Here is a 25,547-nt window from a genome sequence, read left to right on the forward strand (position 1 = left end):
GTTCTGATTTTTGAGAGTAGATTTCCTTAGAATTGTTTGTCACAATAGTACATACTTACTTCTCCAGCCTAATGATTTTAATGTGTTTGTAATTTAGTATATTTATAAAATTGATAAACAGTTGTTCACGAGCTCAGTTCAGGAACACAGTTTCTCTTTCGTCAAAGGCAAAGAAGAGTGTTTTTAAAAACAGTTCTCAGTTTAACAACTGTATATTTAGTAAGTTGGAATACAAGTTCATGCAGCTGTAAATGTGAAAGCACAAAGCATAAAGACGCAATGAAATGCTGCTGATACGTACAGTAGGCGAACTCCAGCAGCTCAGCCGCTTCTAAGGGGATGATGGTAAAAGTTCTAACAAGCATTTTGAGTGGTAATATTGAAAAGATTGTTTGCATATTTCTGAAGAAGTTATCCAGCTGTGGTTTGATGATGGTTGAGAAAATAAAAGGGTTGCTGGCCGAAAGTTTTGCAGAAGCAGAGTATAGGTGAATTGGTCGTAAATGGGATGTAAACAAAGTAGTGCGTGTGAAAACATAGATACTGACAATGGTAGTAGATTTGGTCCTGTTCTAATTTTTATATTGTTAACTGAATTCATAAATTTGGGAAGCATAGCCAACATTATGGTCTGTTAGATTTTACTCTGCTTGTGGCTGTTTCTCAGCTGACGTGGACAATCCACTTTGACAGTAACTGTAGAAGCTGACAAATTAATTGTTGTCTGTGGTGAACATGACTTAGTGTGAGTAAGGTTTTGCTCTTAGAAGGCCTACAGATAAATAATCATTAGGCACTTTTCCTTATAATTCTTTGTGTGAATATAACCTCTGTGTGTATTTTTTGAACAATAAATTTCCCCCTGTTTTTATTCAGCATTTTATTTTGACTCCTAGTGTGTGCTGAAATATTTTTCTTTTAGTTCCAATGTGGTAAAGTGATAACAACAGAAAAGTAACTGAATCTCCTGGGCAATAAGAACCGATGGGAGTTTTTACCGTGTGGTAATTGTCATCTAACAGTTTTTATTTTCTTGAAGGTTGACCTTGAACTACCCAGGATAATGTCCAGTTATCATACTTGTAGTCAGTTGTAATTATGTATGTATGGAGTGTTTTGCAACCTGAAGGTTTAAAAAAAAAAAAAAAAGATAGCTAGAAGGAGGTTCAGTTGAAGATTTGTAACTGGCTATGGCTAACCTGTCTAAAAGGAAAGCTTGTTTTAGGAATTCTGTTGTATTGAGGGGTCTGGCTCTGTTTTGGGATTTAATTTCTTTAAAGGATTTAGTGTACTTGCATGAAATACAAATGTAGTTTCACTTACTGTGTGTAATGTATAACTCAAGATTTTCTTTTAAATCTCATTCTTCATATAATGAGGTGAAGAAGTATGTTTGACAGAATAATATAACCCCAATTTTAATAGATAACCATAATTTTTAAGACATGATATGTAGCCTGATCCTTATTAAAGCTATTGTATGTGTAACATGGAAGAAGAATTAGTCTTTTAAGAACAACTAGCTGAGAAGAGATTTTTAGCTTTGGTAAGGCTTAACCATTTATTATTAGCCATCATGTGTTACAATGGTAGTTGGTGTTCCTTTGTGTTTCCAGATATGCAGCTGTGGCATTTGTTGGAACATACCAGCTTTTTAAAGTTATTTGATAGTATTTGCTTGCTCCTTATGTCACTCATGGCAGAAAATAAAATGTTTTCTGGGGTTCAGATGCTGGATATCTTTTAGGAAATACTGAGTCTGAAAGTTACTTTCTCAGTGCCCGTATCCTGAAGGAAGAATACCAGAAACAAAGAGGAGAAGTGTCTCCCATGACCTAATAGGTGATACATCTGTTATATCACTAGATAAAAAATATCTAGATATGAAGATAGTGTTGCTTATGCTAGTAAGATTGCAATTCTATGAGAAAATTCTTTTACCAGTTGTTACCTCCATGCAACTGGTTATATTTTTGTTGTTGTTTTGAGAGTTTTGTGTTTTCTAGCATTAGTTAGAGGAGTTGTTTTATTTAACTATATAAAAAAATATGTTGCATTTCAGCACTCTAAGGTTGAGATAATGTGCATGTGATTTTTTCTGATTAAAAGTTGATGATAAAAATCCATGCCTCTCCATACTTCACTTTTTGCCGTAATGCCTTTTGAAACACAGCATCATTGAACCAACTTATAAGTCTGTTCATGATACCTTTCAAGAAAACAATGTGATATTCATTGTAGTTAAAAGTCAATTTAATAGTTTAAATTGGCAGCGGTGGAATTTACTCCTAACAAATACTCTGCTGAGCTCAGGTTTGGCTTTTTTCCCAAAGATAAGGCTAGCAGTAACACAAGTGTCAGTAGATTTGAGAATACAGTTTTATGATATCTTGCCACCTTCCTTCTTGTCTACAGACTGTATGCAAAAAATTACATGTGATGAAAAGATATTATTTTTTTTAAAACAACTACTTTCTAAATTTCTGGAGAAAGTGCAGTCAAAAAGAGGGTATATTAAAGTAAAACAGCTCTAAACAATAAGGCAGTGTAGAGAAAGGGGAGGAAATGTTCCAAGTTTTTCCTAGATGCAGATTTGCTCATAATAGGGATAGTGTATTTAGACTACATTTGCAAGATGCAAAAACTGGGGTAAAATATGCTCTGCAAATATGCTGAAATTTTTCTGAGGTGTACTGGAATTTGAGAATATCTCTGTATCCCACGACATAAGCAAGGTCATGTTTGTAGCTGCTACATTGAGACTGTCACTATTGTTTCTTGACAAGATTTTAACTTCCTTAATAAATTATGCTTTAGATTTTCTGCAGATGCATGTGTAGTTGTATGCTTACTAATATCCAACATATTATTCAACTTCCGTGACTATTTTGACTTTTCCATACAGATCTACTTAAAGTTTAAGGTATGCTTGTTTATTTTTGATCTCTTGCTTTTTAAGCCTACAGATAAACAAACCAAATAAATACTACATGTATTTTTTGTATGAACATAAAACTTCACATTACTTAGGTGAAAGAAAACAGAATTCTTTATTTTGGTTTTAAAATAGATTCACTACTTAACGTTAGAAATAAGTCCTAGAGGAGTCAAGCTGGATAGGCGGGCAAGCAGTGGTATAGTTGAGGGAGGTCCTGACATAACTAGTTTTATAGCATTAGAGTGTCGGGAGGTAAGTTTTTTTGTTTGTTTTGTCTTAGCTTTGAATAATGCAGGACTAACAAATAATGTAGGGCAGTTAAGACTCTCCAAGGTTCAGAAAATAAGCAGGGAAACCTTGATGCTTTGAGAAGCTCAGTCTGTATTTGTTCGTTTGGTTTTCATGCCAGATACTATGTTTATGATTTGTCCTTTCTAGGTTTGAATGTATAGTGCTTTTATGACTGTGTGTTAATGGGTACATGTTGTAGATAATTCAAAGTGTCTTTGCATGCTGCTGCAGAAGAGAAGAGCTTCCACTCACCTTCCTTGCAGAGGTGTACTGGCACGTACAGTCCTTTTAGAGGGGTAGTTGTCCTTGGGAGTGCGCTTCTCTCCGTTTCAGGGACAATTTTCTGGCTAAACAGTTCACTTTAGACCTAACCTGGATATTGTGCCTTAAGTAGAGCTGCAGGTTTGGTAACAGCTGGAGGAATTTTAGGTGCTGTAGCCATTCACAGACTGGAAATATCTCCATAACCTTATGTTGTCGGAGGCATAGTTTGTTTAACAGAAGCTGGCATCCAGTGTTCTACTGTGGGTGGTTGGACCACTCATCCAGACTGAGGTGCAGAAAATCAAGACTTCCTGTGTTCACTGCACTGTATAGAAAACTAAATAAATCTGAGGGGTGTTACCCACAATGGCCAGAACTGCTTTTAAGTAATGCCCCCTAGGATGCAAGTAAAAATTATCTTAAACACATGGATTTTTCCTGGTCAGGAAAACTGTTCTCTATCTGATGAATGTATTTGTATTTGTATGTTCTGTTGAAATATCCCAAATCTTTGAAATCTGCTAGCATTTACTGTTTATGCATATGACCAATGATGGTGAATGTTTTCCCTCCAAAAACCGCAAAAGGGTCAAAATAAATACAGGTGCCCAAGTAAACAGCTGTTGGTACACTTAAAAGGCAATTGTAGTGAAGACACTACCAAAGTCCTCTCAACACCCGTTCCATGGAGACCTAAGCACTGTAGTGCTCAGGGCCACCAAAAAATGTTTTGTTGCATGTGTTTTTTTTCCTTGACTTGTTTTTTTTCTGCCTTAGTTAAGTCAGCATGTGACAGAGTCCAAGAACTGGAGTCAGCATAAGGGAAGTGGTGAGTGCAGACAAAGCGGTAGAGTGGGGAGCAACAGGTCCCAGACTGAAGCCTGTTGTTTCTGGAGGTGTGCTGTTACTGCAGTTATTTAATATGGGCCTAATATCTTGTTTCCCTGGCTATAGTTTGATTTAGTTTTGCAGCCTTGACCTTTTTATAGGGACATGCCACCTGGTTGACATGCTACAAAAGGATTTTCAGGTCACCTTTGTAATTGTTTCTTACAGATGTCCAACAAATAGGGCTCAGATGACTTGTTCACCTGATTCAGACATATTCTCAGGCTTTTGTACACTCTAAATATTTTGAAGAAACATAGCATTTTAATGTAGTCGTCATCTTCACCTGGAAAATACTTTCCATTGTGGCAATATTTAATCATTATTTTTACAGTTATTTTTTATTATTTCCCTGCTTCTGAGGAGACCCTTGTAATGGTGCAGTGCACTTCAGCTTTGCTAAGCAGAATCTTACACAACCATCTTCAAATACTAAACAGTAACCAATACAATACTTTGTTTTTTCATTCATAATAAAGCCTTCAAAAACCGGTATAATCTTCACTCTTCCCTAACTTGGAATTAGGCTGTGTGCTACTACTGGTCTATTATGTCCAGCACATCTGATGTCTGTGAAGGAAAGAAGAAAAAAAAAATGCAGTTTATTTCTTGTTTTACAGGATGCTCACTGGATATTTTAACTATAAATGTCACATTCTTAGTAAAATGTTAAACTTCATAATCTTAATAATAAAGCTGTGGTATTCATGGTCTGTATGCATGATCTGTATTAATCTGGTTGCTTGTGTAGTTTCAGATTTTGAAGTGTTTTTCTAGAACTAAAAGGGACTGCAGCAGTGCAATAGAATTAGAATAACTTTTGAAGAGGAAAACAGTTCAACAAGTCCAAATCTCCTTCATATTTTTGCCACTCATTTTATTTCTTCAGGTTGATTGTCCAAGTCTTCCGTGCTGTTAGAGATGTGTAATTCCCAGTCAATCTGTAAAAACTTAGACACTCCCTGTACTTTTTCTGCTGTAAAATGTGGTCCATTATCTGAAGAAATTCCTTCTGGTATGCCAAACCTAGGTATTACTTCTTTTAACAAAACCTAAACTGCTTCTCTAGCCTTGTTGGCATGACAGGGGAAAGCCTTAGGCCAACCAGAAAAGGTATCTATTAATACCAATAAATATTTATACCGGTTGTATCTTGGTAGTTCTGTAAAGTGTATTTGCCAGTGTTCCAAAGGTGTATTTCAAGTCTGTACAAATGTCGACTCTTTTTGCTTGGATTAATGCCAGGGCTCGAGTGAGGGCTGTTAATCCAGCTTTCTGGGCAGAAGTGTTGCTAGGTAATGATTTGTTTTCCAGTACTTCTGTATTTTTTCATCATTAAAGTTTCTGCCCCAGATCATGGTTCATCTCGAAGATCCAGCCTGCTGGAGTGAACTTGTTCAATAGTTGTTAAACAATCATCCTGTAATTCTCCAGTTTCCAAGGTTGGCAGTGGTGTAGCTGGGTAAAGAATAGAGGTTTGAGAGAGCATCACATCAACTTGCTCCAGCAACACTGCCTGATACTGAGCTAATCAGCTTGGAGAAATCCAGTAATGTCCTTTATTTTCAAGGAGAGGGATCACAGTGTGGTGTACATACACAGTAAGGGGTTGGCCCAGTGTCACGTTTTTGAGACTCTGATCAGTTATGGTTGCAGCTGCTGCTCTCAAACAGGCAGACCACCTTTTGCTTACGTCACCCAGTTGTTTGGAGAAATATCCCACCATTCTCTTCCAGCTTCCTAACCGCTGTGTAAGCGCTCCCAATGCTACTTGTTGCATTTGATGCACAAACAATTGAAATGGCTTCTGCAAATTTGGGAGTCCCAATGCAGGGGCTTCTGTCAGCTTTCTCTTCATTTCATCAAAAGCCTTTCAGCATTCTGGAGTCCATTCTTACAGTTTCTTGTCCTTTTCTAGCAGCATATAAAGGTTTGGCTGTCAAGCCAAAATTTGGAATCCAGAGCTGACACTATCCAGCTGTTCTGAGAAGGCCTTGCAATTGTTTCTTTGAGGTGGGAACAGCAATTCTGCATATTGTCTCTACCCTGTCCAACACCCAGCTTTCTTGAAGCCCATATAGTGGACTTCCCTTTTTGCAGTCTGGGCCTTTTTTCTTGAGACTTGATATCCTGCATGGCCCAAGAAATTGAGTAAACTAATAGCCACCTCCCAGCACTGTTCCTGGGTATCTGACCCAATCAGTGTATCATCTACATATTGTAACAGTGAAATGGTTTCATACTCACCATGCCATTGCTCCAATTTTTATGCCAGTATATTACCATGTATTGTGGGGCTGTCCCTGGGGAAAGACAGTTGCATCTTTGGTCCTGCGGTCGGATTCTCCCATGCAAAAACAAAAATAAGTTGACTCTGCTTGTTCACTGGTATACAAAAGAAGGTGTCTTTCAGATCGAATACCATAAAATACACGTTAGTCCCTGGTATTGAGGTGAGGAGAGTATAGGGGTTTGAGACTACCAGGTGGACATCAACTGTCCGGGTATTGACTTCTCATAAATCTTATACCAACCTGTATTCCAAGGATTTGGGGTTTTTACTGGGAGAATTGGAACGTTAAATTCTGACTGACATTCTTTTAACAGTCCAAATTTTAAAAAAATAGTCTATTAATGGTTCCAATCCTCATGGGGACTCCAACTTCATAGGATATTGGTTTTTTCTTACCGATTGGACTCCTGGTTTCAGTTCAGTTTTTACTGGATCCATGTTTCCCACTCACCCTGGAATTTCTGATGCACAAACTAGTGGTATAACTGCATCCAAGACACCAGGAATCTCCTCCTCCATAGGTTTTTCTTTGGTGAGCAGACATATTTGTGACTTCGACACATTTTCTGGAGGAGTATTCAACTGGACAGAGTCCTCAGGAAAGGTTAATTGTGTATTTAACTTACAAAGCAGATCTCATCCAAGCAGTGGTAAGGGACATTCTGATATATAGAGAAATCTCTGCATTAATTTCACATCTCCGATCAGTAATTCCATTCGCTGTAAAAATGGCCTGTAAAAAAAATCCTGACAGGGTTTCCCTCCCTGTCACACCAACAACATTTATTTGGGTTTCACTTAAAAGTCCCTTGCAACTAGTTACTACAGAATGAGCAGTCTACTCAAGTGTCTAGCAAGAAATTTATTGTTTCATTCCTCAGCTTAACTGGAACCAGAGGATTGGCTGGGGATGTGGCAATAGATGCCTCTAGTCCCCTTCCATCTAGACCAATTTCTGCCATAACTCCTGTTGCCCCTTCTGACTCCCTTTTCTGCCTGCATGCAGTTGGTGGACATTCCTTCTTCCAGTGCCCTTCCTGGCTGCAATAGGCACATTGGTTGCCTCAGAGCGGTAGTTCACCGCATCCTTGCCCTTAGACTTATCCTCTTAATCCTCCTTACCCTCAGACACTCATTCCTCATCCTCGTCCCTGTCCATTAGCTAAATCAGCTAACACTGAGGTTTGAATTTTGGCTTGCCTCTTTTTCTTTTTCCTCTGCTTCATCTCTGTTATTATGCACCTTGTAGGCAACAGACATTAGCTGTGAAATCACCATTCCCTCTGCCTTTTCTGCCGTTTGAAGTTTTTTTTTTCTGATGTCTGGTGCAGATTGTTCAATGAAAAGCATATTAAATAGCATCCTGTTTCCTTTGCTTTTAGGGTCTAGATCAGTCCACTTACGAGCCACTTCACACAGGCTCTCATAGAAGGCTGAAGGAGATTCTTTGTCTCCTTATTTTACCTTATAATTTTGCAGGGTTCTTAGGTTTCTGTACTCCATTCTGAATGTCATACAAGATTAACCTCTGATACGGTTTCAGTCGGTCTAACCCCATGATCCTATTTGGGTCCCACTGGATCCTCTCTAGGGAGAAACTAATCAGGACTTGGAGTTCCCATAATTTTTTAAATCCAGACCTTCAGTTTTTCTAATTACTCATTCTTTGGCTTTTTCCAAAACCACACTCCTTTCCTCATATGTAAATAAATATTCTAATAGAGCTTGAATGTCTCCCTGATTAAGACTATGTGTTAATATCACCATTTTAACCGTGCTGTACATTCCATCAGGATTACTACAATAAGATCCAATTTCTCGTTTACAATTTAACAAGTCCAGGGTGGTGAATAGAACATGCACGTACAGTACCACTCCTTTAGACCCTATTGCCTCTGTAAAAGGTGCCTGCAATGTTGGCTTTTCTTTCCCGCTAGTCCTGCTTGAAACCAGACCCGCATCAGAAATAACCTCCTCACCATTAGATTCATTCCCTGACCCTCCTTATTTTCTTTGTCTGGGGTGGGGTGGTTACTAGCAACTGAACTTCCTTGCCATCTCTATTCTGATCTCCTTTACGTCGAGCATAATGAGATTTAGACTTCCCATTCTTTTACTTCCTTTCTTTAGACAATGAATATATCCCATTCTGATATTTTGAATCTACCAAATTACGCTTTTTTTCTAGTATCCCAATCATTTCTTAAAGCAAAGAACAAATCAACTTCAGGAACTTCATCTCACTTCTCTTGTCATTTACAAAATAACATCAATTGTAATACAATACTGTGTTTTAAAGGTCCATTTTCTGGCCATTTTTCCTGATGGTCCAAATTGTGGCCACCATTGATTACAAAATTGTTTTGATTTATCTTTTGGCATAGGGTCCCCTCCAGACTTACCCTAATTCTTTAGCAAGCATCCGAGGGGAGACCAAAGGGGAATTTCTGCAGAAGCAGAAGAAGCCATTTTGGTACTAAGAATAATTTACCTGATGTTTCATACACTATAATTACAAATGCATACACCTCAAACCAAACATTTCACACACACCCAAAATCCAAGTGTGAAAAAATGTATGCAATACCAAAATCCAAGGCACACATCACCAAAAGTGTAGAAATTAATATGCTTCTGCTGTGTATCACTTTGATGCATCCCAAACAGAGCCCAAACCAAACCAAATCTTTGTGCTTCTCTTTCAATCCCCAATCACCCCCCTTTCGCACAAGAAATACCTCTATGAAGTATTGCACCATTGAGTCGTTGGTCGTTGTGGCTTCAGGGCTGGTCGTATCAAGTCCATGATCACAATGTTGGTGCAAGCTGGAATTTGCCTGGCCAAGCCCCTTTCCCTGGAGCGGTCAGTTGATCCAGGCAAGGCACTAGGGCAGTCCTTTGTTGCCAAAATGTTGTCCCGTAGGCAGGCTCGGTACCTGGTGCGCCGTGCCGATTCACACACCGAATCAAGGTATTTTTATTCCTTTATTCTAGGTTGCGTGAAGTAGGCAGCTGGGTGGTAAGCCCACAAATGCCTTGTTCCTCGGTTGTCAGAACTACACTTCTTACACAGTTTAGCATACAAAGACATCAGCCTTCATTGCTTACAAGGTACTTAATTCTTTCATTATTTAGTGTTCCAATTCCTATTTGTCAAATAATTCCCTCACTTCTCATGTTAATTGGTGTGCACTCATTCTCAACTTCTTTTTGGGTCTGGGGGATTTCTTGAGCCAGTGGTCAGTGTGGTCGGTAGTCATGATCTCCTCCTGCCGGAATTACTTTTTCCCTAGTTTTTGCTGAGCTCATTCCTCATGGTGAACTTCCAGTCAGCTCATCTATCTTGTGGGGGTGCTTCCATTTGAAGTTACTCTTTTGGACAAAGGATTTATTGGCGCTCAACAAGGCATTTAGCAGGATATAAAAAAATACATCTTGAATTAACCATTAACAACTTGTTTGTTTCAATTGTTTTAAAGTCAAACTTCTAACAGCACATTTGACTTTATTAATCATTCTCTTAATCATTTGATGTCAGACTCATGGAGTGTTTGTTACTCATCACTGAGATACGGTGAACAGATAGTGCTGTGAAACCTGACATTAATGGCGATACTCACAGTACATGACAGTATTGTACATGTTTTTTGCAGGATTGGGTTTTAGGTTTCCAAAACATTGAGAAGTCATAGAAGGGCTTTTGAAGCTTTCAGTTGCTTTTCTTATTCTATGGGTTCTGAGTAGCATCTGTTATTGCGTCTTGTAATTCATGTTTCTGACACTATGCTTTTATAATGTTGCTTACGCTATATTGGAGGGGATATGATTTTGTCTGGTCTACGGTGTTCTGCCCAAAAGAAACATTGTGAGGTTTTAGAAGCAGAATAACAAAGTTATGGATGGCTGTCAATAAGGATGTACTCAGCTGCCAGATAGTCTGAGGGTGATGGGGTAGTCTTTATGTCAGTTTTAAGTCTTATGTTTTGGTTTTCTTAGAAGTTACAGTACTAGACTGAATTTTGTGTGTGAATTGAAATAAATTACCGTATCAGTGACAAATAAACAGTTGCTAGTTAGCTTTATCTCATTGCTTTAGGATTCATAAAGTACAGAATCTAGGTCTAAGGAACTAAGTTAAATGTAATTTTTATTCTTTGTTTTTCAGAGGCCCAGAAGACACAATAAATGATTGTAAAATCCTTTTTATAGAGGAAATGTACAAGATTGAAAAGCCAGGAGCCTATCCATTGACATTTGGTGATGGAGATTACAAAAGTATGCTTTATTATTATTATTTATAAATAATATAAATAAATATAAGTAAATATTGAATGATATTTCTTTTTTTAAAAAAAGAAGGATCAGCATACAGAGGTAACTAATTTTTTTCTGTGTTCAGGAGCGTATTAGTATAGAATCCTTTTTAGATTTCTGTTCTAAAAGTATATTTGCTTAAGGCAGCTCCATTACTTGACGTATTGAGAGACCCATCACATCTTACTGCTATCAGTGGTAAGCAAGGAAAAAGGGGAACATCTGATAACTTTCTAAATAAATGCAGAATTAATTTGTAGTCTCAGTTAAGTTCCTAGACAGGTGTCCAGGTCACCAGAACCGCTATTGCAATTGACATGTAATTTAAACTTTCAATAAATTAATGAATGACAAAGATGGAATCGGTCTGTAATGATGCACTTTAACCCTCTTGTTATGTCAGAATTAAGAAGAAGGTAAGGAACTTTGTGCCAGAGCTGTTTGTACCCTGAAAAAGAAGGACAATTAATGTTTGGATTATCATTTGGCCCTGCATGACCTTCTAAAAAACATAACTCCCCAGAACCACAGGAAGGGGTTAGTGGCAGCTTATCTAAAAAGTAGTGTGCCATTTTATCCTAAGTTTAAAAATATGTTGAAGTTAGGAGTTATAGGTGTTTGTGATAGCAACACAGGGATAGGATGGCAGCTCTACTAATAGCTGTTAGATACTGTTTTATATTAGACTCCTGACTCCAAGGCAGTTTTTCTGAACCTTTCTATGTAGCTGTCAGTGCACAAGAACTAGTCCGCTTAGTGTTCATTTGCTGTCATCAAAAAAATTACTGTTTTTTCAGAGGAGCAAAAAAATATTTGCTGTGGTATTCTTAAAAGTAAAAATATGAATGTCTCTAAATGAACTTCTCACAATTAATTATTCATTATTTATGATTTACTTTCCTCAGATTACTCAAAAAAATTAACTATCCATTCTGTTTATTTCTTCTTGGTCACATTAAAGGGGTTTTGTAATGTCTTAAAACATCTTTTATTTTAAAAAATTGCAGTATGAGAAAGTTATAGATCTACAGATACTGCTTTGCATTTATATACCTACTTATTTTGCAAGTCTAATTGTTTATGAAACTTTTTAAAGGGCATATAAAATTACTGCAGTTCATTTAGTTCTTCCCTGCAGCTACTGTGTAGTGAATTAATTTTTAAAATTATGTCTGTGTGAAGGAAATGGCTGATTAGTATATTGGTGATTTTATAAAATTATCTACAGTGGCACCATTTGATCTGACGTGTTTATTTGTTGTAGAATCATAGAATTATTGAAGTTGGAAAAGACCCTTCAGTTCGTCGAGTCCAGCTGTTAACCTAGCACTGCCAAATCCAACACTAAACTGTGTCCCTAAGTGCCACATCTACACATCTTTTAAATACCTCCAGGGATGGTGACTCAACCACCTCTCTGGGCAGCCTGTTCCAATGCTTGACCACCCTTTTGGTGAAGAAATTTTTCCAAATATCCCACCTAAACCTCTCCAGGCACTACAGGAGGCTGTTTCCTGTTGCCCTGTCGCTTGTTACTTGGGAGAGGAGACGACACCCACCTCGCCACAACCTCCTTTCCAGCAGCTCTGGAGGGTGTAAGGTCTGCCCTCAGCCTCCTTTTCTCCAGCCTGAAGAACCCCAGTTCCCTCAGCTGCTCATCATAGGACTCGCTCTGTAGACCCTTCCCCAGCCCCTTGCCCTTCCCTGGACACACTGCAGCCCCTCTACGTCCCTCCTGCAGTGAGGGGCCCAAACCTGAACACAGGGTTCGAGGTGCAGCCTTCAATCTTGCAATGCTTGCCACATTATTGTTTCAAAGTCAAGCTCTTTATTTTCACTTACAGCTCTTTCCCTCCTGTGTTGAAAGCTATTTCCTTATTGGTAGTCTCTTTGCTTAAACTACTCACATATTGCCATCTGTGTAGAGATTTGCACCACTATGTATGTTTTGTTTCATTCTGTTCCTAGTCCCATTCTTGTACACTTAAGGATACTGTTTACAAACCTTCTTAAATAAATGTAACACAGAAATATAATCTTGAGAATGTAACACAGAAATACGATCTTTACAATTGTAACCCTGAAAACTTACTTGATCTGGCAATTTAGCCTTATTTCTTGTTTCAGACTGCTCTTTTTCCTGAGGCCAACCTTCTCACCACACTGCCCTTTTCACTTCTGTTCATCTGATTCTGATTTGTTCACTTATGCACAGTGTACATCCGTTGAGCTGTATGCTGTAAACTGTTTACCTCTGGACTGTACTTCCATCCCTATTAGTACTTTGTATCTAAAATTTTTAAATATATAGTTATGTATCTATAAACATACATACCTTAGCTTATATGCTATGAAAAGCTGCAGATTTTTGTTACAACAATGGCGGATGAAATTCAAAGAACTAATTGGCCTTCAATACTCTATGACATTGTTGACACACAATCAGAAAATGCATTGACTGTATTTTTGTCTATATTAAGCTACTGTCCATGCCCTTACCAAAAGACAGAATCCCTACTTTGCAAATAATCTTCATCAGATAAACAACGTAGGCTACCTCTGCAGAAAAATTGTTATTCCTTGAGCATACGTTAGGTAGGTTTTGTATGTGTAAATTAGATAAAATGTGTATGACATGTATGATCAGCACTTACAGTTAAAAATAAAGTACTTATTTTCAGGTTATTTAATGGAAATATAAACTCTGCAGCCCAGGAAAAAGGTAGAGCTAAACCTATCAGAAAACTAGAAAACTAAGAAACAACATGCTTGTAAATACGTTTCAAATTTTTATATGCAAAATGGAAATAAGACTTCGATATCAACATATATTACTTCCATTAGAATCCAAATTTGTGTTACGAACATGAGATAACTGTTCCTGCAAAAGAAGAGAATATGAAATGATATATGCAACTAAACTGTACAGTGTTGGTAGGGGTGAACAGAGCTGCCTTCGTGTGACCAATAGGGCAGATATAATCAGTGCATTTGACTGAGGTCATGGTTAAAGCAGAAATGGAAGAATTAAAGTTATGTCATGAAGATGACAGTTTGTACCTTGATTGTACGTTGGAGAAAGTTGAAGACTCCAGGTATTGTTTAAATGAACTAGAATATGTCGACCTTTCTGCTTTTTTCCTGTTTTTTTTTATAAAAGTATTATTACTAATCATTGGGCTAAGAAACTGGTTTTGCAACCAAACCCAGTAAAATTAATAGGCCTAAACAGTCTGTGGTAGTAAAGAGAGAGAAAAATAAGCAGTTTCTTTTTGGTTTTTATTTATCGGATGAGGTAAAGTAGTGAGTTTCTTTAAGGAATACTCAGTCATCACTTTTCCTATTTTTCAAAGCGGATACCAGTTACCTGGGACTTCTTCAGTCTGACATGACTTGAATTGGTGTTGATACCTTGGACGGACCATGAGTTTTGCTTAGCTATGCTGGAAAAGTGGCAGATTTGTTGATCAGCATTCTTACAGTGTTTCCTTTCTCTTCAAAACAACCCTGGGCAGATTACTTCTATCTGAATAGTATGCAGATAAGTCTTATAGGTTAGACAGGTAGAAGCAGTACAATGAGAGATTTTGTCTTTCTTTTTAAGTGTATCTGATCTTTGCCTTTGAGGCTTTGTAAAATAACCACTGCTGGTACCCTTAACACATTTGCTCTTCATGTTTTCCAGTCAGTACATACCTCACTAGACCTTCTATCTGTAGCTCATAATTTTTGCTTTTTAGTGATCCTTCTTTTATGTTCTTCAGCTTTTATATGTTTTCTCTTAAAAAGACAAACCAAACTGCAGTGTTCTAGCACTTCTTATCATAGAATGGTTTGAGTTGGAAGGGACCTTTACAGTTCATCTAGCCCAACCCCCCCTGGCATGGGCAGGGTCTTTTTTCACTGTATCAGGTTGCTCAAAGCCCCATCCAGCCTGGCCTTGAATGCTTTCAGGAGTGGAGCATCCACAGCTTCTCTGGGTAACCTGTTCCAGTGTCTCACCACCCTCATAAAAAATTTCTTCCTTATATCCAATTGAAATCTACCCTCTTAAAATTTAAAACTGTTGCTCCAGGCCCTGGTAAAAAGTCTTTCCCTGTCTTTCTTATAAGCCGCCTTTAAGTACCAAAAGGCCACAATGAAGTCTCCATGCAGCCTTCCCTTCTCTGGACTGAACAAACACAGCTCTTTCAGCCTGCCTCTGTAGGAGAAGCGTTTCATCCCTCTGACTGATTTTGTGGCCCTCTTCTGGACCTGCTCCAACAGGTCCATGTCTTTCTTGTGCTGGAGATGCCAGAGCTGGATGCAGTACTTGAGATGGGGTGTCACCAGCACATAGTAAAGGGGGAGAATACCCTTCCTTGACCTGCTGGTCTTGCTTCTCTTTATGCAGCCCAGGGTGTGATTTGCTATCTGAGCTGCTCATATACAATTTTTTGTTCTCCAGTATCCCGAAGTCCTTCTCTGCAGGACTGCTGTCAATCCATTTATCACCCAGCCTGTACTGATACTGGGAATTGTCCTGCGCAGGACCTAGCATTCAGACTAAGTGAATTTCATGAGGTTCACATGGGCCTACTTCTCAAGCCTGTCAAGGTCTCTCTGGGTGACGTCCCTTCCCACTGCTGTATCAACTGGGCCATTCAGCTTTGTCATCCACAAACTTGTGAGGGCACACTCAATTCCACTATCTATGTCATTGATGAAGGTATTAGTGTTTGTCTCAATATAGACCCTTGAGGGACACAACTGGTTTCCAGTTGGACATTGAGCCACTGAAAGCAGACTGTCCACTCTTTGCTAAGAGTTCATCCATCAAACCCATCTCTCTCCAATTTAGCAGCAAGAATGTTGTGAGAGGCTGTATCAAAAGCCTTACAGAAGTCTGTAAGATTTCATCTGTAGTTCTTCCCCTGTCCAATGGTGTAGTCAGTCCATTGTAGAAGGCCACTGGATCAGTCAGGCATAATTTGCCCTTGGTGAAGCCGTGCTGTCTGTCTCCAGTCACCTCTCTGTGTTCCATGTATTTTGACATGTCTTCTGGGAGTCTGTGTTCTATGACATACTGGGCACTGAGGTGAGTCTGACTGGTCAGTAATTCCCAGGGTCTTCCTCTTCCTCCTTCTTAAAGAAGGGTGCAATATTCCCTTTCCTCCAGTCACTGGGGACGTTCCCTGTCTGCCATGACTTTTCAGATACTGTGGAGAGTGGCTTGGTACCTTCAGTCTATTCCCTCAGGACCCTGGGATGCATCTCATTGGGTCTCATGGCCTTATGTATATTCAGGTTCCTCAGGAGAGCTTGAACCTGGTTTTCTCTTACAGTGGGAGAGACTTCATTCCCCCGGTCCCTGCCTTGAAGTTCAAGGACTTGAGAGATGTGGGATGATTACCATTGGAAACTGAGGCAGAAAATCTGTTGAGTCCCTCAGCCTTCTCCGTATCGGTTGTCGCTAGTACTTCTGTCTCGTTTGTGGGAGCAGAGAAAAGAAGGGGTGGGTGGGTGCATTTTTCTTTAATCTTCCTTTTCTGACCAACCTTCTGACCATTCTTATTATTCTTTGCATCCCATGCCAAATTCAGCTCCAGCTGTGCCTTGGCTTTCCCAATCCTATCCCTACACATCCAGACAGTGCCCCTATATTCTTTCCAGGGTACGTGTCCCTGGTTCCAGTGCCTGTGCGTTTCCTTCTGATGCTTTAACTTGACCAGGAGGTCCTTACTCAGTCATGCTGGTCTCCTGCACTCCTTGCCTGATTGCTCACACATGGGAATTGAGAGCCCTTGGGCTGTAAGACAAATGTCCTTACGGAGCTGCCAGCTCTGTTCTGTTCCTTTATCCCTGGGGGCAGTGTCCCGGGGGGTCCCATCCTGTAATTCTCTAAACAGCTGAAAGTTCACTCTCCTAAAATTCAAGGTCTTGACTCTTCACCTGGCCCGTATCCCTCGAGGTTGTGAATTTTACCAGGGAATGGTCAGTGCAGCCCAGGCTGCCACTGGTCTTGACTTCTGTAATTAGTTCATCTGTGTTGGTAAGCAACAGGTCCAGTAACACTTCTCCTATGTGGGGCTGTCTGTCACCTGGATTAAGAAATTATCTTCGATGCTCTCCAAGAGTTTTCTGGACTGCTTAGAGCTTGCTGTGCTGCTTTTCCAGCAGCTGTCAGGGTGACTGAAGTCCCCAAGCTGGATCAGAGGCTGTGAGTGTGGGGCTTCCTGCAGCTGAAGTAAGAAGTCTTCATCATCAGCGTCCTCGTGATCGGGTGGCCAGTAATAAGCACCAACCATGAAGTTCCTTTTGTTGGCTTGGCCTCTTATTTTCACCCACAAGCTCTTGACCTGTTCATTGCTGTGTTTCACAGACAGGACTGTGCAATCAGGCCACAGAGGGCAGATCACCTGCTCCTCCTTCCTTGCCTGTCCTTTCTGATCATTTTGTAGCCATTGTTGCAGCGCTCCAGCCATGTGATTTGTCCCACCAAGTTCAGTGACAGCGATTAGATCATAGCTTTCCAGCTGCACAGTTGCTTCCAGCCCCTCCTGTTTGCTGCCCATGCTACATGCACCAGTGTAGAGACATTTCATTTGGGATATTGACCATGTCAGTCACCTTTTCAGAGAAAAAAACCCTCATTCCTTTGAGGCATTTCACAGGTTTTCCCCTGTTGATACCTAATACATCAGCAGCTCCTGACTTTTCTTTGTTACTCAAAACTCCATCCCCTTCCCTTTCTAAGTCTAGTTGTTTCCACCTTTGAAGATAAAAGTATTCTTGAAGGTCCTTCAGAAAGGCTGCAGATGTACCACAATGCTTGGCATTCCAGTCCCCCTTTCTTAGAAGACTTCCAGTCTGGACTTTCTCTCCAGAGGTTTTACAGTGATATATCTATGTGAATCAAACTTTCTGTAGGGGTATTCAGTTGGGAAGGCAGATTTTTCTTCAGCAGGAAGGCACTGGGATTTCTGCAAACCCTTAGTTAGTCCTTTCCTTCTCAGTGTGCATAGGAAAAAGTTAAAAATATACAGAACTCTGGATACGTCAGAGATCCATCTCATCTTTCTATTCAAGAGTCAGCTCCTAGAAGGAATATTTACTTTGATTGCTTATGTTATCCAAGCAAACTAACTTACAAGGAACTGACAAGCTATACAGCTTCTCAAGGTGGCAACTTAGACCATGACTCCTGGTGAAGAAAATTATAAAATAAAGCTGAGAGGAGATGGAAACTTGAATATTGTTCTCTTGCGCTAGTCAGAGAAACATGGGGTAGTTCTCCATATTTGAGGTTTGACAAATTCTAGTCTTCCCTTAAAATCAGAAAGGCATCAGTCCTTTAATAAGAAAAAAATTCTCTGTTTTCCTAAGGGTTAAATCTTTCATGGGAACAGGCAGTGTTTTCTTAAATCATATGATTTGTTGCTTGTGCCCTTCTCTTTTTGTCTTATATTCTTTCTGCATAGCATCTATGGAAGAATCTGATGTTCATGCTGCCTCCAAAGGGCTGTAGGGGGTTTGGGTTTGAGGACATTGTTTGTTTTCATTTTTGTAGTGGGCCTACCCTCAGATTCCTTATTAATGAACTTGCATGTGACATCATGGACACATTAAATAAGGTTTTGTTCCAGAGAAGAGAATTTTATTTTTTGTACAACTGATGACTTTTGGGTATTTTGGACAAAGATTATGATAGGAATAAGTTTGTCTGTCCTTCTAGGTCAGTTGTCCTTTAGAGTAGACATTGACTAGACAGTTCAGAAGTTCCTCAGATAGGTTGCCTGTGGACTTAGGAGAAAATTTATCCCAAGCATTGGTATTCCAGCTGTTTATGTTTCTGAGCTTTTGCACCCTGTGGGGTTTTTTTTCTTCCGGAATGGTACTCGGAACATTTTATGGCCCATTCTAAAATGGTGTCTCAAGTGTCTAGATTCTACAGCTTCCTACTTCCAGCTCCAGACTCTCAAATGGTATTTCTGGTCTTGTCTTCTGATTCAAAGCTAATTACTTCTTTCAGATAAAATACTATTTCCAGAGAAGTTTGGAAGTACTCTGTTAATTATTGTATTACACTAGTTCAAGGTCAATTTCACTTCCGTGGCATTTCTAGATGACTTTTGCACAGAAAAAATAAATGAATTTGTTTTATTTTAATGTTGGAATTCTTTGGGCTGTAGTCAAGTTCACTTCTGAAGTCTTCTCTCATTTCTCTGGACCTTCTACTTGTTTCATACATTTCTGACTAGTCATTCTGACTAAAGACTGTAAGTGTTTAATTCTGCTAGAAGTATTCAGTGATTCTTCCCTTTCCTCTTGCATCTCTAATTTAGGCTACTACATGTTTTTCTCTTGTATAAAAGCATTTTTTTCCCTGATTGAGGAATCAATTGCAGTGATTTTCTTTCATAGTGGGGTTCATGGGTCCAAATTTCCAAGTGAGCTGCAGCAGAAAGTTAGTGTTTCTGTGTGTATAAACTAAACTGTTGCTGTGAAACAACTGGTTATTTGTGGGGAAAAGAGCTGTTCCAAGTTGTACTTGCATCTTATTTGACTGTTACCAGTTGCCTAATTGGAATTTCTTCATGGCTGTATTTAACAACACTCCAACTAGAGATTGTGCAAGGCTCCATCTGTAGGGAGAGTGTGCAGGTGGCGTGTTGGGAGTGGGAGGGGAGAAAACAAGAGAGGTTAGTAATTTTCTTCACTGCTTGCTTATACAGCAGAAGAAAACCCATTAGCCTGGGTAGTCAAATACCTCATTGTAAGAAAAAAACATTTTTAAGAGGGCAATGTTCATCTGCAAGAGTAATTTTTTCCTAGTAGATAGAGTAATGCACTTCTCTAAGATACATGGTATTTGAATTTTTCTTTGTTTTTGACAGGAAAAAGTGGCCCTGAATGCAAGCACTGTAGGGCTGATCCAGATAAGGAGTGCCGGTTTTGTTCGTGTTATTTGTGTGGTGGAAAGCAGGATGCTCACATGCAGCTCCTATGTGATGAATGTAATATGGCTTATCATATATACTGCCTGAACCCTCCCTTAAGCAAGATACCAGAAGATGAGGACTGGTAAATATACAAGGATGATTTACTTACCTATATTGCCATTCTATACATGGTACCTTTTTGTTATTTGCACTTCATGAGAGATAATACTGAAGAATTCTTTTAATTCTGCCTTTTTTAATCCATCTACTTTTAATATAAGTCTTATGTTTTCTGTCAAGGTAATTCTTTTAAATAATTCACAAAGGATTAGTAGTGAGCTTTAATGACCGTTATGGATTTTCAGAACTGGTATGTTTATTTTATTCATTATGATCTTCTGTGGCATTATCTGATCTGATTGTGTTTATCAACAGTGCTGTTCTCTAGTCTTTTATTTGTTCAGGCTTCACGGCTTGAACAATTCTCTTACGCTTACCCTTCTTTTTCCCTTCATCCTCTGTCCCTGTTGCTGCCTCTGTGCCCCTTCTGTGTCTTCTGTTCCTCCATTCTCCATTGATTTCTGCTGTGGGAGGACCAGCACCTTGCTACTCTTCATTTCTACTGTCCCTGGTTCTGCCAGTAGGAAAACCAAGCTAACTGACATTGTTAAATCAAGATAATTGTATTTTGAAGTGAATCTGCATGCACCCATTAGCTGCCCATTAAGTTATATTGGGCTCTGAACTGTTTTGTATCCTTATAGCTATCTACAGTTTACATGGTGCGTATTTATCACCTGCCTGTGACTTACACGAGATGCTAATCCTTTATAAAAGAGTAATAAGTAGAACTTTATTTTGATAAAGTTTTCCATTACATAGACATCAATAAATGTCTAAGATGGCTGTGAATACATTTTATGGAATGTCTTTGGACCTTGTGATTAAATTTTATATAAAAATCTGTGTAAGTGCTTTGGAAGTTTTAACATTCTGTGGAAGTGAATGACTGTATCTCCTGTATGTGGATGCCATGGTAGGTTTGCTTATTGGTCAGTGCCTAATGATCTGCGTTTTTTCTGGGGCATTGTATTTTTTAACTCCTTCTGTGTTCATGCCAGTGTGTGATTTAGTGATTGAGACCATTAACAGAGATAGGTGTTTCTAAGTGTGTACTTTTGGCCACAGGATACTGTTGTTGGAAGCTGGTCTTTTTCCCATAAAATTTCTGCCCTGAGAAGAGTTGTATTCATTTTTGGAGGAACTGCTGTCTTGAAACACTATCTAAAAAATTTTCAGTACTTATTAGAAGTATGTATGGGTCATTTGAACTAAAAATAGCATTTATTTGAATATTGTCTATGTGCCTTCCACTTCTTGCATCTGCAAAATGATTACAGTGTTTATTCAGCAGTGTTTATTACACAGCATGTCACTGAAATATTACAAAGTTTTCTGCTGTCAAGGCAGACTGTGTGTGACATCTTCTTGCTTCCCACTACTTGTTAATACAAGTGAGTTGATGTCACTTGTTGGAAACCATTCCCAGCACACAAATGGTTTATTACTGACTGCAATACATAAGCAGTATTCTTACCTGATTGCACCTGACCTTTGGATATAGCAGCTGGGAAGTTCTTTTTTTACTTCCTTCATTCAGAATATTCAATGAGACCATCTATCTGGAAGTACACATCTGTTCGGTCCATCCATTCTTCAGTTGCTCCTTACTCTAAGAATCAGTTCTAATCCGGTACTCCAGCAACAGTAAAGTCCATCTATTTTCCAGTACTAGTCACAGGAGAGTTTCTGATAAAGAAAATACATTGCCACAAAACCCACAAATCCTTTGTTCTACTGTGGAAACAATTGATTCTCTCTGGTTTCTTCTACACCCTCAAATACAGAGAAGGTTTGATAGGCACGTCAAGATACTGATACTGAAACCTCACCAGCCATCAGCATCTCTTTGGTTTAGCTAGTGTGCTAAAGTTGTCTTGGCCTGCTGAGTGCTTCAGATGTTTTTCAGATTAGGTATTAGTGTTCTAGTCTTCACCAGTACCCATTCTTTTTCAAAAGCTTCTTGTGAAACATTCTTATGAGTTGTCCTACTTCTATTTCAGAGGGCTACATGAAGAACAGAAATTTTTTCAAGATGTAGCCTTTACTGCTTAGTTCTCCCTACCCTCTTCCAATAGTACCACTATAACTGCGCTGCATAGGTGCCAGGACTGTTTTCCTCCATGCAGAAGATGTGGTGCTTTGTAGACAACCACACAGGAATTAAATTTACTGACAACTTGGTCTTTAGAGTCCCTCAGGCTGTATGTTAAGTGCACTTCTGGACCCTTCCACTTACATTTCTGGCCAAAAAATGGTGAATTTCCACAAGTAGTAGAAGTTTAATTCATATAACTAAAATGTCTGAAAAAGTGGCTGCTGTGTAATTATATGATTCTTAATATTTGTTGATGTAGGTAGATAGATGCATCTGTGGATGAAGTCACTGGATGGAGGAGATACTGTTAATGGAGCTGGCTTGTGACAGTTAATTTTGTGATACTTATTGATACCAGCCCTGTGCAGTCTTAATGCTTGGTCATATGCAGGAGTGCAGTTGCACTGGGCAAAGCAGTATCTCCTACCAAGGATGAGGTCTATGTCCTCCCTTCTTCTTGAATACTAGCAAAGAGTCATGGCTGTCTGATCCTTAACTTCTTCACAGGTTTTGTTTGTTTTAGAAGTGGAGAAATTTCCATTTAGTATTTTTATAGTATAAAATCTGGCAAACTATGCAGGGGCTGAGCCTGCAGGTCAGGAAAGAATGATGTTTCTCCTGCAGAGATTAAGCCACTTCACATGCAAACAGTATTTAATATTCCATACAAAACTCAATTTAAAAAATATAAAGCTAATATAGTTATCCTATCAAGAGGCAAGAAATGCCCTAATTAATTCACCTTGTGAATCTGCATTATGTCATGTTCCTTTTCTTAATTGGTTATTGGGTACTCTTTTTTAAAAAAAAAAACAAAACAAAACAACTGTGATATCATTCAAATTCTTAGTGTTAGGCAGTTACAGCATCTTGTATTATTTTTATTTTCTCTTTATCTACAGAGCTTCATTGTCTTGATGGTTCAACACCTTTGTTGTCATAGTGATGTCTGTCCCTGTGGACATTAATCATTAATTGTTCTATTCATGTACAAGAGTGAATTATTATTTCCAAAACAGTCGTCGTAGTAGTAGTAGTACTACTACTAGTGGTAATTATCCAAACTAGGTGATCAAAGTTAATGTAGTTCAGGCTTCCTCTACTAGTGGCATATGGGCCAAACCCAGCCCATGGGAGCCAGAAACACGGGCAATTGCCTTTGCATTGGCATTCCTGGAGTGGAATAAAAGTGTGATTAGAAGCAGCAAAAGGACCAGTGTACTTCCTTTCTCTCTCTACTTGTAGTCACTGCATACTGCTGTCTCCTGCTTTCTCACCAGGGTGCCTGTGCTACCTGGAGTGAGTCTCAGCTCAGTATTTCAGGTGGCTTCAGTGTTGTCGAGTGAATGAATGAGTGTGTGCCTGCGTGTGTGTGTGTGCATATACACACCTTAACATGATAATCTTGGCTCTGTTTGACCTTCAGCTGTCTGCAGTGAAATATGTTGCACTAGCCACAAAAAACAAGGGTAGAGTGGGCAGGACATAGAAGCAGACCATGAGTACTTGTTAGCAGCATACACTGATCTTGGCTGTCTTCTTTATGTGATCTAAATGAAAGAGGACAGAATGAAGAGAGCATACAGGAGATATGGGGACCTCTCACAGATCATGTGAGGAAGAATAGTTAAATGTTTTGCCTCTAGCACTCTACCTTCAAAGATATTGAAATGCCCTTTTTTGAAGTTGACAGTATTTGTTCATGTTGGGTTTATTTTTTAAGCCATAGGCTTCAGCTGCTTAAGACTGGTATATGTTTGCTAGCTTGAAATACTCAGTCAAGATAAACAAATTGACACTATTTTGGCTACAAGAAATGTGTTGCCATTATTATGAAGTAATTGAGAATTTACTAAAACCTTTTTTTAGGTATTGTCCTTCCTGCAAAAATGATTCTAATGAAGTTGTAAAGGCTGGAGAAAAGCTCAAACAGAGTAAAAAGAAAGCAAAGATGCCATCTGCCAGTACTGAAAGCCAGAGAGACTGGGGCAAGGTAGAGTGTATTTTAGAAATAGCCGTTACTCTGATTGTTCATGTATGTGCTACATCTATAATTCTACTTATATATGCACTACACAAAATTCAGTACTGGGTTGCACAGACAATAAGACAATGTTTAATCCTGCCCACTATCTACTGGCAATTAAAGCAGTGGAAGAATTATTAAGGTGACTAGAGGTAAAAAAAACCACAACCAACCCCTAATCTCTCCCGCAAACCCATAAACACGTATTATTTACTTAACATTCCTTTTAACAACTGTTAATGTATTTTAAAGTATGTGTTTGTTATAATGATCAGATTTCTTGATATCTGCATTGAATGTGCAAATAGTCTTCCATAGTATAATACTAATTTTTTTTGTCTGATGTATTTTTAGGGCATGGCCTGTGTTGGTCGCACTAAGGAATGCACTATTGTTCCTTCAAATCATTATGGACCTATACCTGGCGTTCCTGTTGGGACAACCTGGAAATTCCGAGTTCAGGTGTGTTGTTTTAGTATTAGCTGTATTTGAAGTAAGTAGAAATAATAATAAATGGGTTGGGCAGTAAAATAAATTTAGATTGACAATTGTCATTTTCACCAGAACTAAATAAAGCAAATACATTATGATTCTAATATTGGAATGGCTGACAATAGCAGTGAAGGCTGAAGTATACTGATTTACACTAGAATTTAATAAGAAGCATGTGGTCATTAGGATAAACAAATTTCACATGTTAAAATTCTAAGTGGGATACTTTAGTCAATAGAGTCAAGTATTTTTGGAAGTATACTTCACATGAACTGATTATCCCACTTAGGAGATGTAGACTGTAGATTTTGAAGATGTTAGGTAATATAACTGTAAATTGAATCCCTCTTGGGTTTTTTGGTCGTACATAATATATGTCCATATCTTCTATTAGGCTGATGAACAGCTTAAACCAGTGTAAGCCTGTACTGCTAGCTGTCCATTCAGCCTTTTCTGTTTCTTGCACTGTCTTATTTTCTGATGCAGGTATTTCATAGACTATTGTAAACTGGGCTGTTAAAAAAACTGGCAGAAAAATAATCCCACCTGGTGTAGGAGTGGAGCTAATTTTCCCAGTCAGTTTTACATTTTGGTTATACAAGCACACTGCCAATACTCAGAGGGACAGGAAAAAACAAAGCAGGGTGGATAGGACAGCTTAATTTTGTGCCAGTACTGATTTTTGTGGTCTCAAAGTGTTGCACAAACTACAAATGTACATCCTTTTGCCCCAGCCTTATCTGATAGCACTGATTTTTGGTTTATCTTTGGATTTTTTGTTGTTGTTTTCAGTCGAGGAGATACATACTTATTTATTTTCAAAATAAATTATTTATTTGTCTCTTGCATGTGTAAAGGATTGTAATTGAGTGTTTTTCATCATATTTGGAAGAACAGGATCA

At 38.8% G+C, this 25,547-nt stretch overlaps 1 protein-coding gene across 4 annotated transcripts in view; it reads left to right on the forward strand.

The window, feature by feature from the left end:
* The window catches only part of UHRF2 (ubiquitin like with PHD and ring finger domains 2), a 96,812-nt gene that overhangs the window by 50,408 nt on the left and 20,857 nt on the right, over positions 1-25,547 (forward strand). For 2 of the 4 annotated variants that reach the window (XM_055698604.1, XM_055698603.1), the window contains exons 5-9: positions 9,669-9,785; positions 10,840-10,949; positions 19,865-20,051; positions 23,997-24,120; positions 24,508-24,615. In XM_055698604.1, coding sequence (XP_055554579.1) covers positions 9,669-9,785; positions 10,840-10,949; positions 19,865-20,051; positions 23,997-24,120; positions 24,508-24,615 — 646 coding nt within the window. The remainder of the gene's footprint in view (positions 1-9,668; positions 9,786-10,839; positions 10,950-19,864; positions 20,052-23,996; positions 24,121-24,507; positions 24,616-25,547) is intronic. The other 2 variants (XM_055698607.1, XM_055698605.1) reach the window with 1 other exon arrangement.

Source organism: Falco cherrug, chromosome Z, assembly GCF_023634085.1.
Source record: "Falco cherrug isolate bFalChe1 chromosome Z, bFalChe1.pri, whole genome shotgun sequence".
Taxonomy (NCBI): Eukaryota; Metazoa; Chordata; class Aves; order Falconiformes; family Falconidae; genus Falco; species Falco cherrug.